At 41.1% G+C, this 16,857-nt stretch overlaps 1 protein-coding gene across 1 annotated transcript in view; it reads right to left on the reverse strand.

Moving 5' to 3' along the window:
• MEGF10 (multiple EGF like domains 10) overlaps window positions 1–16,857 on the reverse strand; it is a 125,782-nt gene that overhangs the window by 49,003 nt on the left and 59,922 nt on the right. The window contains exons 6-9 of the mRNA XM_081213575.1: window positions 12,825–13,071; window positions 11,017–11,137; window positions 9,465–9,601; window positions 3,860–4,072 (exon numbers count right to left, since the gene is read on the reverse strand). Of these exons, the coding sequence (XP_081069701.1) occupies window positions 3,860–4,072; window positions 9,465–9,601; window positions 11,017–11,137; window positions 12,825–13,071 (718 nt within the window). The remainder of the gene's footprint in view (window positions 1–3,859; window positions 4,073–9,464; window positions 9,602–11,016; window positions 11,138–12,824; window positions 13,072–16,857) is intronic.

Genomic DNA, 16,857 nt, shown 5'->3' on the forward strand with positions numbered 1-16,857 from the left:
CTTTAAGAGCGCTCCTATCCCCAATATCCAAATGCTGCTTTAAAAAAATAAACAAAACCTTCTTAAAGAGCTAATAGCCGTTCCACGTAGTGAGAAATTGCAGCTCCTGGTGTGCACATTTCAAATGATCCTAGGGTTGACAAATAATCCTGGGAGTGATGGAAGATGATGACATGTGTTCCCTCCCATGGACATTGTCTCAGGGGTAAAAGATGGCTGTTTCCATTTAGGGACCCAATCTAAACAACTTTATCGCACTAGCCATTGGCCACAACAAAGCTGAATTAAAAAGAAATGCAAGCAACACAGGTGGCGCTGTGGGTTAAACCACAGAGCCTAGGACTTGCTGATCAGAAGGTTGGTGGTTCGAATCCCCACGACGGGGTGAGCTCCCATTGCTCGGTCCCTGCTCCTGCCAACCTAGCAGTTCGAAAGCACGTCAAAGTGCAAGGAGATAAATAGGTACCGCTCCGGCGGGAAGGTAAACAGCGTTTCCGTGCACTGCTCTGGTTCGCCAGAAGCAGCTTAGTCATGCTGGCCACATGACCTGGAAGTTGTATGCCGGCTCCCTCGGCCAATAAAGCAAGATGAGCACCACAACCCCAGAGTCGGCTACGACTGGACCTAATGTTCAGGTGTCCCTTTACCTTTACCTTTATTTAGATCTCTGTGTTTCCCCTTACAGTTCATGCCTATATTGTCCAGCGTCTTCTTTCCGATCTTTTTGGCCACCAAAGCAAAAAGTGGGTGACTTTTTGAAGCATTTACATCGCTAAGAAGCCATAGGACCTTCTCTGACGGGGAGAGGCATCTTTCCTGTATGGACAGTAGGGTGAGAAATCACCTCCAGGGTCCAATGTATAGTGGGCAAAATAGTAAATAGTGCAAGATGTCTTCCCCGCAGTTGCCCACATATACATAGTCTGTCTTTGTATGGTACCTTGCTATATCGTCTGTCCAGGATGGTGGAGGGCATAGCTTGAATCGCAGCTCAGTAAAAGCAAATCTAAGTGAGGCTGGCCGCCTAAGTATCCAAAGGGGAAAGACTGTAGCCCAGTGGTACATTATTTGCTCTGCATGCAGAAAGTGTCAGATTTAAGCCTTGGCATCTCTAGGTAGAGCTGGGTGAGACCCCAGTCTGAAATCTTGAAGGGCTAGTGTCTTTCCATGTAGATAATACCGATCTTAACCACTGAAATATGGCTGCTTCCCATATCACTTCTTCTTTCACAACAAAGGCCTCAAGAGCATTCTGCAAATTCCCAAGTCCCGCTACATTCCTTGAGATTCATCCCACAGTTTTCCAGAGGGCCCCTTCACTCTCAGGAGCAGATGCATCGGGTGCAGCAGTAGGAGCCAGGAAAGCCCTACTGAATAAGCACAGCTCCACTTGTTCTTCTTTAAGTCTTTGGGGAATAAGAAATCCCTGTTCGTTCATTTTCTCTCTTTCTCTTTAAGTAGAAGTCAAACTGTGACATTGATATTCTGTAGCCCTGTTCCCCAGCCACAGTGTGCTAGGAAGCCATAGCTGCGCACATATTGATTGACACCAAAATTAGTATTCCGTAATTTGTAATTAACATATAGGAAGCAGAAACACTTTGGAAGCTTTTGATGGCTCGTGTTTAGTTAGTTTAATTGGCAATGCACAGCGCACACAGATGTTAAGAAATGCGGCACCTACTTATCTCTTAAGTTCACATCTTAGGGAATCTGCTTGCACGCAGGACATCAAATTAGTATCTAAATCTGCAATTAATCAAATATTTTACTGCCAGTGACAAATTATGCAGAGATGCCAGATACATTGTGCCTATGCTCTTAGGTATGGTGCTTATCATTCTGCAGGTATGGCCAGGTCAGACCAAAGGCTAAGCTGGTCCAGCATCCTGCTTTCCAGTGACCAACCAGATGCCTTTGAGACAAGCAGGGTTTGAGGGCACAGCTGCACTTTCATGGTGACTACTGTTTTGAAAGTCAAAGCTCTGAATGGCAAAGGTCGGCAATACAGTACATTGAAAGGAAGAAACTTGCCTCCACGCCCCAGACTTTCTTTGGGAAGAGCCAAAGTAGAGCCTATTGCTGAGGATAAGAGACTGATGGGAAATAGTATATGACTAAAGGTAAAAAAAATGGTAAAGGACCCCTGGACGGTTAATTCCAGTCAAAGGCAGCTATGGGGTTGAGGCACTCATCTCTCAGGCCGAGGGAGCCGGTATTTGTCCAGACAGCTTTCTGGGTCATGCGGCCAGCATGACTAAACTGCTTCTGGCGCAACGGGACACTGTAACGGAAGCCTGAGCACACAGAAACACCGTTTACCTTCCTGCCGCAGCAATACCTATTTATCTACTTGCACTGGTGTGCTTTCAAACTGCAGGAGCTGGGACAGAACAATGGGAGCTCACCCAGTCGTGGGGATTTGAACTGCCAACCTTCTGATTGGCAAGCCCAAGAGGCTCAGTGGTTTAGACCACAGCGCCACCCACGTATCACTACCCCACAGCGAAATCCAATGTTTTTATGCTATTGAATGGTGCATACAGTGTGTTAAGACACACTTTTTAAAGAGACATGTGAATATATTTTGGATATGTTCAGGCATATCTGAAATGTTTTGCTTTCATCCTATACTGCCAACTTAAACCGTTTGCTCTTTTGAAGTAAACTGTAGAATTAACAAACAGATGCTCCCACGCCTACATTATTTCTAAGTCCATTCCATTTGTCACAGAAAAGAGGAAATGTCAAAAACATGTTCAAAAATAGTCACATGCTTCTGTTTACATCTGAACATCTGCAGTATGACTTGACCAAAGCTGTCTTTCCAGTGGTATAAATGAAGGAACAGCTGTGTTGAACATGAATCAAGCATTAACCTTGAAATATCAGAAATGCTACACAGTGCTGTGCCATACATTCTTGTCAATGTAAAATGTTTATAGCAGACTTTAGTTAATCTTCTAAAAGCTTAATTGTAGCTCCTACATACAGATTTTATCAGAAGAAAGGTGCATTGGTTTGGTAAAACTTTCTTCATTTAACTAGCTCAACCTGGTAGTTACTACATTACCTATTGCCCATGGGGAAATGGCACATGGGAAAACAGGAAGCACACCAGTGAAAAGTCATGTTAATGAAAATGAGAAAGGAATGTAACCAGCTCCCACGTCAATTACTGAACACATCAAGCAATCACAATGTTTAAATATATAATCCTTGCTGATCATGATGCCACACAACAGTGAAAACATTTCTTTTAAAGCTTCTCTGCCACTTGGTGCAACAGTTGAACCATAAACTCTGATAAAAACCATGGATTCCACCATGTAAGGATTAGCTCTCTGACTGCTTGCCACAGCAATCTTGCTTAAAAATGTATATACATCTTAAATACTGGATTAAATGCAGCAAGCCCCACTGCATGCATGCCCAGGCTTGTGTGCATACAGTTGTGCTCCCTTCCCCTTTTTGAAACAGCAGCTGTCTTCTGCTCTCTCACAAGAGTGTTTTCATTTATTCCCAGTTTCAACCTGATTCAACCACTTAACTAATTCTACCTATCGCCCACAACTGGTAAAACTGCAGCACAAGATGACTGATACTTAGAAAAGGCAGCCAAGACTTCACTATTCTTTTCTGAGAAATGAATGGGAAAAATAGCCATCCTTTCAGGTACTGGCACATTGGACTAGAAACCAAGGAGCTACCAAGAATGCCATCTCAATACTGCAGAGAAGCAACAGAACCTCCTTAAAGTCTTATAAGACCTTAGTCTAGCTCCCTCTATATTTGGCCAACTGAAGTTGCCCAGACCAGCATAGGACAAGAATGTCTGCCAAAAGTTCTAGAAGCTTACCTGTGAGTATTTGGCAAATAGCAGGGGCATTTTTTGTCACATTTGAGACCATAGACACCTTCGGAGCACAGTCTTGTTTCGCAGCGTTCTCCTGTGTATCCTGGCTCACAAAGGCATGCACCACTAATGTGATAGCATTTTCCACCATTCATGCATTGGCACGTCTCTGCACATTGTACTCCAAAGGTTCCCACTGGACATTCATCTTGGCATCTGTTGAGAAAGTCGGGGAGAGAGACATGTTCTTTACTTTCTGTTAAAATATTTTGAAGTTCTATTTGGAATCTCCATTCCTAATACCTTCCATAATGGCAAAAGCTGCATCCACACTGTACCTTTAAAGCACATTCAAAGTAGATTCTGTACCTCAAAGAATTATGGGCATTCTAGTTTACCTTCCCACGGAGTTACAATTCACAGTAACCCTTAACAAACTGCAATTATTGGGGGGGGGGTGCTTTAAAGGTATAGCGCGTAGGAGGCTGTGAAAGGAATGCACAACTCTAAAAAATAAAAGGAAGAAAATTTCAAGACAAGCTTTCGCTTACACAGTAAATTTGGGTGCAAAGGGACAAGGATATAAACATGCACAACATGAGAAAATAACTGCTGAAGAAATACCAGATGGGTTCTCTAGTGTGCAAAACTTCTATGTGAATGAGAAGGGAGTGAAGCAGGTCCCTCTGCAAACACCTTTAAAATGATTCAGGTCAATGGTTCGATGATATAACATGAACACAAAGGATGGAAGTGGAATCCTTAGTATACCAACAGAGAAAAAGCAACTGTTCTTTACGATATAAACAGTCAAGAGGAAGAAAGCAAATCTCTGCTAAAGGACTGCTTAATAATAGACTAGGATAAATGCTAAGAGATGGTTGTTTCTATTTAAATCAACAGTTAATCTTTTAAAGCCCATTTGTATGAAGCGATTCCACTTTTGTCAGATCTCCGCACTCAAATAACAACCAGCTTCTTTTTCTTTAGAATGACTATGTACTGACTAGAACATTGTATATGTTTTCTTCTAGTTGATTTCTCCCACCCACCCAAGGCTATGAAAAGATGAGGACTCGCCTGGTTTATATGAAAAACTGCCCAAACAGGTCAGTTCCAAGACCTTAACAGGTTTTGTGTCTGTGTGTTTCTCAAAGAGATTGGGATGCATAGCCACACATGAAGCCCCATGTGGTCACTTTCTGATACTATTTAAGTCTTATCAGTATTCCACCTCTGTTCTTCCCAATCAGATTATTTCATACAGGTTAAACTCAGATCCATTTGTTGCAAGGCAACACTATCGCTACCATAGATCATTCAGACCAGAAACACGTGTGCAACCTAGAGAGACTACCGCCACATTCACATTGCAGTTTATTCCATTTTCAGGACATTCCCCTTTTAGCCTCCACATAATGTTTGAGCTTTCACAAAATGGAAAAACCACTTCCAGAACTTTAGCGGAATATAGCTCAAGTTTAGCACTCATTTCCATATTATTTGCAAATGGATTTTTTTTTCTGGAAGCAAATAACATGGAAATGAGTACAGTCGTACCTTGGAAGTCAAACAAAATCCGTTCCAGAAGTCCGTTCGACTTCCAAAAACGTTCGAAAACCAAAGTGTGGCTTCTGATTGGCTGCAGGAAGCTCCTGCAGCCAATCAGAAGCCGCAGAATTCCCATTGGATGTTTGGGTTCCAAAAATAGTTTGCAAACCAGAACACTCACTTCCGGGTTTGTGGTGTTTTCAAACTAAGCTGTTTGAAAACCAAGGTATGACAGTATTAAACTCGCACTATATTCCACTATAGTTCCAGAAGTGGCTTTTATGTTGCATGAAAGCTCAAATATAATGTGGAAATTGAGAGGCAATGAAAAGTCGTGAAACTAGAATAAACAGCCATGTGAATGCAGCCTAGTGTTGTGTCCCAGAAAAGTATCTCTAAAATGAATAGTTCCAGCTGTCTCAAGCAACGTAACAAAGTTACAGGAAAAGGCAACGGTTTTCCTTCCCAGCTCCAAATGTGGCAACGAGTCAGATCCTTAGAATAGTGTATCAGCAAAACCTATTTAATTAATCTTTTGCAACTGGAAAGGCACCACACATCAGTGATATAGTACATACCACCTAGCAAGCATGAAATCTCAGTTTCAAACCTGGTATCTCCATTTAAAAGGATGAGGGTGCATATAATGGAGAAGACCTCTGCTTAAGACCTTGGATAGTTACTGCTAGTCATAGTTAATACTTAGCTAGACGGCCAAGTAGTCTGACCTGCTCTAAGCCAATTATTTCCAGCTACCACGGAGGAAGAGAGTGCACCCCATTATGTTATCTCCCTAGATGCAGCACTTATAATACCTCAGAGGAAAGGGGGAATTTTCTTTAGATGCTTGTTTCTTAGAACCCAAAATTCTACCACAATTCTGACATCTGAAATATAAGACATAACTTTAAACCAAATTTTTCTTCCACACAGAACCCAACAGGATCCATCATACGAGAAGTCATTTTACCCTCGAAACACAAGTGCCTTCACTTCACTTCAGGGTCAAATCCACAATGAATAAACCGGCATAGTGTGTTATTTCCTGTGGCAGTTGGAGCAAGAACTAAGAAAGAAAGCCTCTACCAATGTTCTGTGCTCCTTCCAACACACACAAAAATGGTTATGCAGAGATAATTGACGGTTAGGAAAAGAGGCCAGGGTTAAGGCCAGCTGCTACACATTCTTTTCAAACACCACAGACAGTATGCAAGATTTGATGAAACATAAATGGAGAGCACAGGGAGTTCTTAGTACATAGTAGCAAAGGGAATAATCCATTGGGAAGGTCTCTTGCACAAGTTCTACTGACATGAAAAGGAGCAGAGCCAAAGTTCCTTCTTTGGCAAGGATGCACTTGGGGAAGTTGTCAGAATTTTTCCTCCCCTCCAGTTCTGACAGTGATTCCTGAAGGTATGTCACACAGAAAGCAGGGAACACAGAAGACCAAAACTCTGTTAGCTGAGAGAGGCTAAGGGAAGATGCCACCGGATCCTCCTTCACAAATGGGGCTGTGAAAAGAAATATTTCTCCAAGATGCAACCTGACAAGTTCACTTCCAGTATCTGGGGTAGGGTAGGGGAGTATACATAACCTTAAGTTTCATGCATCTGACAAGGTTGTTTGCTGCGGAAAAAACAAGTTAGTTTTACTTTTTCATGTTTATTTATATTTCTAAAAGGGTTTTGAATATTTCTAGTAGGTTTTTGTTGTTGCTTTCGTCAGTTTGGGGACATTTCTTTTTCCAGACTTTTCATATTGGTTTTGTTAGTCATGTTTTGTTAACCTTGGGGAAGCATACAATGCCAGTTGCTTGGGAACAGACGTGGAGAGGCTGCTGTTTTGGGGCTCAATTCCTGCCTTTGTGGGCTTCCCATTGGCATCTGGTTGGCCACTGTAGGAAACAGGATGCTGTGTCCTAGCTGTGTCCTTGGTCTAATCTAGAAGGGCTTTTCTTACATACTTCTTTGGAGCCACAACTGAAGTGCCCCAAAAGGAGGTGGCCTAAAAATGTGTGCTGGCTAGGAAAAAAAGAGCTTCAATCAAGCCATCACCACTATCTTTCCACAGTTCATAGACAAGCCTCCCATTATGCTCCCATCCCGTTTGGTCTCCATCTCATGAGTTTCCCCTTGCAATGGGAAAGACAAGCAACACATCAGACCACACATTTTCCATCACCTCTTATTTCATGCAGAACTTGGAATCTCATGTCCTGGATGGGGTTCCCTGCCTTCTGCTCTCTGTCATTCACGGTCCCCTCCAGCATCCCTTTTCCCCCCTTTATTTATTTTTTTTGTTTGTTTTTTCAATAAGACGTCTCGCTCATCTCTTTGGGGCTCTTCCCAGTTAGCTCTTGCTAGATTTTATTGACAGCATCTTCAGTTAAAAGATCTCCGGTACAAGAGGAATACCTGCTGAGCCTCTGCCAGTCAGAGTAGACAGATGTAGGTCCAAATGCTTCAGATTCACCTAAAGCAGCTTAATACATTCAACACCAGATTTCAAAAGCAGACTTTGTAAATTCAAGAAGTGAGCTTTGAATTCTAAAATGTTGCTGAATTTTAAATGTTAGTTGTCAGGAAAGAGAGAGTGCTTTCATCTCCCATCCAAATAAGGACTGCAAGCTTCTAATTCTCAAAAGGCCTAACATTGCAAGTCGATATTTTTGTGGCCTGCAAAATGCAACAGCATATTGATCACAAAAGGAAGGAAACACACGCTGAGTTCCAGTTCCGTAGCTAGGGGGGTAAACAGGTCCCATCTTCCTTCCTTCTAAAAGACTTCAACTTGCTAACCAGGATTTGGGGTCCTGACATGAGCCATAAAAACAGAAAATAAGTGAAATTGTAATTGTAGAGCTGCAAACTTTCTCAGAACCAGCAGGGGGAGCAGAGCAGTGATGTCATAATTAGCCAGTATATAATCAGTCTTTCTCCAGGACAACAGTTTTAAAACACTTTATAAAAAGAAATCTATAGTAGCTAGAGAATATATTTTTTCTCCAGTAGTGGGATGGCTGCACTTTCCTGAGCTCCCAGCAGCAGAGTTACTGCTGTTTAGAAGGAGCAACAGTGGGAGCCAATAGGCAAAGGTAAAGAACCCCTAGACGGTTAAGTCCAGTCAAAGGCAACTATGGGGTTGTGGCGCTCATCTCACTTTTAGGCTGAAGGAGCCGACATTTGTCCACAGCCAGCTTTCTGAGTCATGTGGCCAGCATGACTAAACTGCTTCTGGCGCAACGGAACACCGTGACAAAAACGAGAGCGCATGGAAATGCCGTTTACCTTCCCGTCCCAGTGGTACCTATTTATCTACTTGCACTGGTGTGCTTTCGAACTGCTAGGTTGGCGGGAGCTGGGACAAAGCAATGGGAGCTCATTCCGTCACGGGGATTCGATCCACCGACCTTCCGATCGGCAAGCCCAAGAGGCTCAGCATCACCTGCATCCCAATATGCCACTCCTGCCGCTGCACCTGCAGAGAGCCAACCTCCCAACACCCTTGGCCATCATACTCTCCCTTCCTGGTACGCAGCAACTCTGCAGTCAGGAGGTCAGATAAGTGGTATCAGCCCCCCACCCCCAATCCACTACAGGAATTCAGTCAACAGGTGTTTACTGAATAACTCTTGAGGACACACTGAATCTTGGAATTTAGGGGGAATCTCCACTGAACTTTGAGGACACACTGAATCTTAAAACTTAAGAGGAATCTCCACCGAGCATCCCCACTGAATCTGGACAACTGTATAGTGGTACCTTGGTTCTTGAACTTAATCTGTTCCAGGAGTCTGTTCGACTCCCGAAACAGTTTGAAAACCAAGTCTCGGCTTTCAACTGGCTGCTGGAACTTCCTGCACTCAAGCGTAAGCCGCGCCAGACGTTCGGCTTCCAAAAAACGTTCACAAACTGGAACACTTACTCCCAGGTTTGCGGCGTTCAGGAGCCGATTTGTTTGACTACTAAGCCATTCGGGAACCAAGGCACCACTGTATTGGAATTCTCCCTTCTGCTCAGTAGCCATGGTAGAAAGTGGCGAAGTTGTATCTGCTTACCGTTCGCCTGTGTAACCAGGGCTACAGTGACACTGCCCTGTAGCTGAGTCACATGTCCCCCCATTGTGACACTGGCATTCTTGAGAGCAGTTCTTTCCGTAACGCCCTTCAGGACAAGGCTGACCACAAACTGTGCCCTGTTTGGAAACAGAATCTCAGTTTTATGCCTGGGAGTGCAGCTGCGAGAGGGAAAGACGAGGGGGGATCTGAAGGAAGCAAGGAGATTAACATGTTCGTATACCAGACAGCTTGTGCACATCTTAAAAATGCCAGATACCGTTTTAGCTTGCAACACAACAAACGTTTGCCTCAAGTGTTAGGGTGCTAATTTGTTGGAATGTTCATTCTGTAAAATAAATCTAATCCTAGATTTAATTTCTAAGCAACAGTAAACATTTAGATATTTTAAATATAGCTCTTCTGTGTTCAGGCATACATTGTAATACAAGGAGATACTTTAGAGTCAAAATGCTTCAAAGGGAAAGATAACTTGTTACATCAATCTTTTTATTTTAAATTTGTTTTCAACTGTAAATTTTATTTTATTTTTCTAAAAAAAAACACCTGCTACACAGATTTTTCTCAGACCCCTGGCATATGTAAGATTCTTCGTCTAATCAACGTTTTCTAAAAAGTATGTTGGCTTCATGGAATAGCAGCTATAAAGCTTGAACAATGGTGACAAACAACTGAGGACAACAAACCGCATGCTGACTCAGAGAGAAGTTGGATAATAATAATAATAATAATAATAATAATAATAATAATAATAATAATAATTTATACCCCACCCATCTGGCTCCCAACAGATGATGATGATGATGATGATTTTATCAAAGTGATAAAACATCAGACATTAAAAACTTCGCTAAACAGGGCTGCCTTCATCTCTGAGAGGCACCAGTGCTGAATTCTTGCAGCACTTCTCTCTCTCTCCGACTTCTGACTATGCTTTTCAAACATAAAATACAAAATGGAAGGCAAAATGAGACACATTATTGGAAGATGCTTACAAACTTTGGAAAAACTTCCTCCATGTGGAGGTCTACCAAAAGAGAAAAAAGAAAAAAGCCAGGTGCTTTCTGTAATTGCAGTGAAGTGTTTGGAGGATATTCATGGAGTATATAGGGGAATTATCTTTAGGTCCTCGTCTTCTGTACAAAATGTAAAGCTGTAAATATTTGTTTAAGTGGTCCATAGCCTTGGGGATAGAGCAATAGAATATAAATGCATACATGAATTCCCATACAACTATAGAAGCAGGACAGAAATTTAGATAAATACAAGTCACTGACTTGGTAGAGCTTTAAGTGATTCATCTTGTGTGGGACAGAAAGCATACATTTTCTCTTCCTGTCTAGGCTCATGCGAATTGGTAGATGCCGATTACCATATGTTTTTGTAATGGTTTGGTTCTTATCCCTTATGATAGTATTGTGTGCTGACACATTTCCTCTTTTCTTGCCTGATGTTAGGCTGTGGTTCCAATTACATTTTTCTCCAGAGGCCCGCAGTAACGGAAGCTTATACTCTTTTATAAAGGTACATTTACCATCCATCCAGGAGGACAGGCACATTCCCCAGTTACATGATGACATACTCCACCATTCTGACATGGGCATCTTTCTTCACACTGTGGCCCATGTTTACCAGGAGGACAGAGATCCTCACAACTAAAAAAGAAAGGAAAGCATGTTGAATACTACAGATACTTTTAAATATATTGACATTTCTCTGGTGCTTTTAATAGGCTGCACATTTATTTCAGCTAAAAAATGCAAAACTAATCCGTAAAAACAAAGGGAGCATTGCACCAAGAGTTTTGCTGCATAAGCAGTACAACTCCCCAGCTTACAATGGAGCACGCAGACGTAATTCCTGGTAAATTGTCCCTATGTTAGCAATTAAAGGACTGCAGAAATAGGTCTACTTCCTTACATTTTTTTCTTCCCTGGTCCAATTTATAATTGAGTTGCACTGGGGGGGGGGGAGGCGATGCTAAAATTCTAATGAGTATTATTAATTGTCTAATTTATCTAATTGTGGTAATGTTTGCAGGATTTTAGCCCTATTGTATGAAAAATATTAAGGCTGGTGTGGAAATTGTACAGTGCTTCTTTCTGTGTCCCAAGAGAAGCTGGCTTTTCAGTACCTTACCTTTTTTCTTTTAGCATGTGCATTGAGGAAGGGGGGGGGATTTGTGCCTGGGGCAATCAGCTTTTTTTATCTATCAGCCTGGGTTCCGCTGAAGGTATGTACTAAATCAGCACATGCTCCAAGTATCCTTATATACCATGGACAATCCCAATTCCCTATTATTTGGTGACTGTCTAATTTTTGTCTTCTGAGGATACTTTGCTAATACTGTGGCCAGAGTTACCATTCTTTAGATTGTTTCAGCAAAGGGCATCTTACCCATTTGGAATATCTTCTGCTCTGGGATCCACAATTACAGTACAAGCTTCAAAACAAAAAAGTGCCATCCGTAGCAGCTGCCTACAGAAAAATTCACTACTGTTCTCTAAGGAACTAATACCTTCCCCCACTCACTATAATCCTGTATGATATGTTAGACCCGTGGTTCCCAACATGGGGCACACACACACCCCACACACAGGGGCAATTTGATTTTTAAGGGGGGCAATTCGAGAATGAGTTAGACCAACTTAATGGCCTTTTAGGCTTCCGCCATGTGAATATGAGTTCATTTTTTGAATAATAAGAATTATATGTCCCGGGGGAGGGGCATCAGGATTTTAGAGATGCTTAGAATGGAAACTACTAGATTAGACTGAGAAAGACTGTGGTTGGCTCAATATAATTAAATGAAAGTCATCACTGAGCAAAGAACTGAACCCATGCTTCCCTGGTCCCAGTCCAACACTACAAGCAACGGGTCGTGAAAGCTTAATCTACAACAGTCTTTAAGATTTGTTGTTTTTGCCATATTTGGCTCCCAAACTATCGAAACCCGAAGTGAGTGTTCCGGTTTTTGAACGATTTTTGGAAGCCGAACGTCCGACGGAGCTTCTGCGGCTTCTGATGTCCCGCAGGAGCTTCCTGCAACCGATCAGAAGCCGCACTTTGGTTTTCGAACATTTTGGAAGTCAAACAGACTTCCAGAACAGATTCTGTTCAACTTCCAAAGTACAACTGTACTTAATTTTTATCTTCTGTTTTAGCAAGTTGGACCTGGAACTGAGAGGCAAATTCAACTCCCAACCCAACCATAAGCAAAGAGCAAGTTGTTTAACCCTCACTGATGCAGTATGGATCATCTTGTCACCCACGCCAATAAATGACGCGTATCGTGAAATCTGCTGCTATTCCACACATATAACAAATACAACTGTTGCATACAAGGCTCCGGTGTATCCAGGAGGGCATCTGCATTCTCCAGTCACATGATCACAAGTGGCTCCATTCTGACACTGGCATTTCTGGTGGCAATCGTTTCCATAGGTCCCTTGGTCACAGTGTTCTTCGCAGCGCCATCCCTTGAATCCAGCAGCACAGTGGCAGGCTCCGGTGATGGGATTGCACAAGGCTCCGTTTTTGCATTGGCAGCGACTACTGCAGTGCGGTCCCCAGTGGTAACTGTCACATGCTGAGTGGAAAGCAGAAAGCAAGGGTGACAATGGCTCCCTGAACCACTTATTCTCCAGTACTTAAATTACTATGACTCAGCAATTTGAAATTAGCAGCACGAAAGTGATTTGCTTGCTTTTTCTTTTTGAAAAAAGCCAAGTGATTTTTCATTGGACTGATAAATGTTCCCAACGTTGGAAACATAAGCTTTTGAGTTGTGCATTACTTTTCCTCAAGTATAGGTGGTTGTATAAAAAAGAAGGTTGGGAGGGGGGGTTGCAATATTTATCCAGTTCATTATTGCAAACCGGTTACTGACATACCGTAAACAGGATTTTTAAATTTATTGGATTCTCCCCAGAAATCCAAACTAAAGGGGTAGAGGAAATATGGGCTGACATTTTGATGGCAGCAATGCCACGTGGACACAACAAACAACTTGCATGCATGAGGATTATCAATCCCACAATAAACACCTCTCTGGAAGCACATGTAGAGAGAATCCATGCTTTATTGCAGGAAATGTTAACCAAATGAAGCTGATCGTTTTAAAGCAAATGTAGAGAAATATTCCAAACAAGAAAACTGAAATAAGAACCCATGTCTGTGTACAAATTTAAATCTAGTTTCTTTGTATTTTCTTGTTGACTTCCCCCCTAGAGATATTATTGCTAACACTGGTAAAAATTATTCAAAGTTGGGGGCTTTCAGTCTCACTGGTTTAAATGAGAGAGATTTAAGCATGGGCCCTGGAGTCTTTGAGACTAAAATAAACTCTCAACTTTTTGATGTATTGTGAATATTTTTTGCCGGAGTGTAACCTCTAGCAAGGCCTCAAGAGAAACTTTAATACAACTTCAGTATGTTCTATATGCATCGTTTCATTTATTGTTCATTTCAAAATGTTCTGAATCCTATAAAAGGTAGCAGCTCACATGACAAGCAGCTCACATGAGTTTCATCATTCCCTACCAAGTCACTGCAACTGTAACAACTTTGATAAATTTTCTCATAAGTGAAAAATTTATCTTGATTACTGCTTTAGTTATTTGGCTGTATTCATCAATACAGGACAGCATATTTGAAATTATTTTTGTGAACTTATTCAAAAATTCTTAAATATTATTATCATTTATTGCATTTATTAAATATCCTGCCCATCCTCCAGAATGAGACCAGGGCGGCAAACAAATCCACAATCAAAAACAAAAACACACTCTTTAAAACATTCAAAAAACAATTATAATTAAAAACATCCAAAAGCAGTTATTCCATCCAGTGATATGGCTCCATTATGCCCTAAGGTGATAAATAATCTGTCAATGTGCACTGTCAAATCCATTATTTCACAGAAAGCTTACATATGAATAGTAAGTACCTCCTAAGATCTCCTATTTGCTCCCTTTCACGAGAAAATATAAAAGGTGTTTTTTTTTTTAATAAAGAAATAAAAATAAAAATGGAAGCACTAGAAGTAACCCATAAAAAGGTCATATGGAGTTCACCAAGATTTTGCTAAACATGCGCTCAGAGCATCTGCTTTTTATTTTCATGTTGTTCTGATAACAATAGTATCGTGGCAAAATTCCAGAGCAACTACTTTATGATCAGACACACTCAGCCTGCTTAGTGACTGACAGCTATTGTTCTCATTGCCTTCTCCTGAGGCAGAGCAATCAGGCAGAGAACAGACCTACTTTCTTAAAGGAGACACAAAGAACTCAAGACATCTCCTCAGGGTGAAAACTACTCTAGCAGAAGGTTTAACCATTCAGACCACGCAAATAAAAAAGGACAGGCGCTTTTAAGGATAATTTCCCGTATGTGATTGGTAACCTAGATATATCATAAGATCACAGATTACCTTGACGTGACCATTTCTTATTGAACAAGATTCTCCTCTAATGGCATTTATAATTTGTAATGTGCAATGGAAATAATTGGGTCTATATCCACTATGGCAGATAGTTCCTTACATTAGATAAGGTCTTATAGCATTCATAAAGACTTTGAAATGCTTCCTTCCTAGGCTGGCCGAATTTCAAATTCATTTCTGTATTCTACACTGTATGCAAACGCACTACAATTAGATATTACATTGCTCTCAAAAACTGTGAAAAGTTTTATGGCTGCTCTTGGAAATTAAAGATTATTATCTTTAAATAAGATAAATAAATAAAGCCCTTTGAATGGGTCTGGGCAGACAAGAAAATGCTATGTTTACACTTAGGCAGTCCTTACATCTCAGAAAGCAAAATGCTCTGAGACACATGTATGCTTGCATTGCGTTTGTTAGACAGACTTACGTTCCCCAAAGACCTTAGAAAGACCACCAGACTTTTGCTTTACACCTCCTTGCGTATTCAGATTACAGTCCCCCTTCAAGTGGAACAAGACTGTTTCAGCCAGTCTCCCAAGAGAGATTTAAAAATGAACTCCAATGTCTTGGAATGTCTGAACAAACCACCATAGAGAATTGAAGAATTTAAAAGTGACCATCAGACATGGAATAAAATGGACCATTTTCATCCCGGGGGTAGATTTGTACTAGGTATGAACTTGGCCGAGGATCTTTATATTCAGCATACTTCAGCAGAGGGAAACAATTCTTTTGGCTCATAAAGCCCATCACATATTGTTTTACTGACTGCTGGAAGCAAGATATTTGATGCAACCCACCAATGGTCATGCAGATGTTTAGAGAGACAGCTTAATCATTCTGAATGTTACCACAGCAAGTTTATATCACTCCACATTTGCTATGGTATTAACGTACACCAGACAGAACACAGGCTAGCTTACATAAACTGTAGATCTTGAGCCCACGACATTTTTCAAAATGCCAAACCATGTTCCTGTCTCTTTACCACGGTTGTTGAGGTGAGTTGTATACTGTGCCTGGCCGTATGTCTAAATTTAAACTATTTCAGCTGTAAGATCATCTTTCTGAATAAAGGAATGTAATTTATTGGTTTCCTGGATGCGCGTAGCTCATTGTGTTTGTAGAGGCCTTTAAAAGATAAAGCAGGTGTCTGCTGGCAAGTTTTCCAGGTCCGTGAACATTCTAGCTATAAGTCAATGAATCGGGGCTGCTACTCATATGAATTTTCCCCAACACCAATATCATTCCAGTGTAGGAGAGGAAATACATGCTTAGTTATCACTTGAATTGAGAGATACATCATGAATTTCATTTTCCCATAAGTACATAAGTCAGAAAGGTGCTACACTCATTCGTAATACTTAAACTTAACATTTATATCACACTTTGAATGTTCAATGAACTTCACACACCTAATCTTGTAAATTTTACAGAACAACAAACCTGTAATGATATTATTACAGTGGTACCTCGGTTCCCAAACACTGAAAACCCAGAAAACGACATCTAATGTGGCTGTCGGCTATTGTTTCCAGGGCGCCTGCACCAATCAGAAGCTGTGCCTTGGTTTTCGAACATTTCAGAAGTCAAACAGACTTCCGGAATGGATTAAGGTTGGAGCTTTTGTTTTTGCGACTATGTGGAACCCAGTTCAGCTACTGATTGATTGATTGTTCGACTGTGAAAATGGATAAAAGCCCTCCATCCAAACAAAGACTATCATCATTGCAGGTAAGAAAAGAAAATAATTTTAATTTTTATCATCTACAATTCTGTCTTATTTATTTTATAGTACAGTACATTGATTATCGCTTTCATTTTTTGGATCAATGGTCTCATTAGATAGTAAAAGTCATGTTAAATTGCTGTTTTAGGGGTTGTTTTTAAAAGTCTGAAACGGATTAATCTGTTTTGCATTACTTT

Source organism: Podarcis bocagei (genome assembly GCF_964188305.1).
Source record: "Podarcis bocagei genome assembly, chromosome: 11".
Classification (NCBI taxonomy): Eukaryota; Metazoa; Chordata; class Lepidosauria; order Squamata; family Lacertidae; genus Podarcis; species Podarcis bocagei.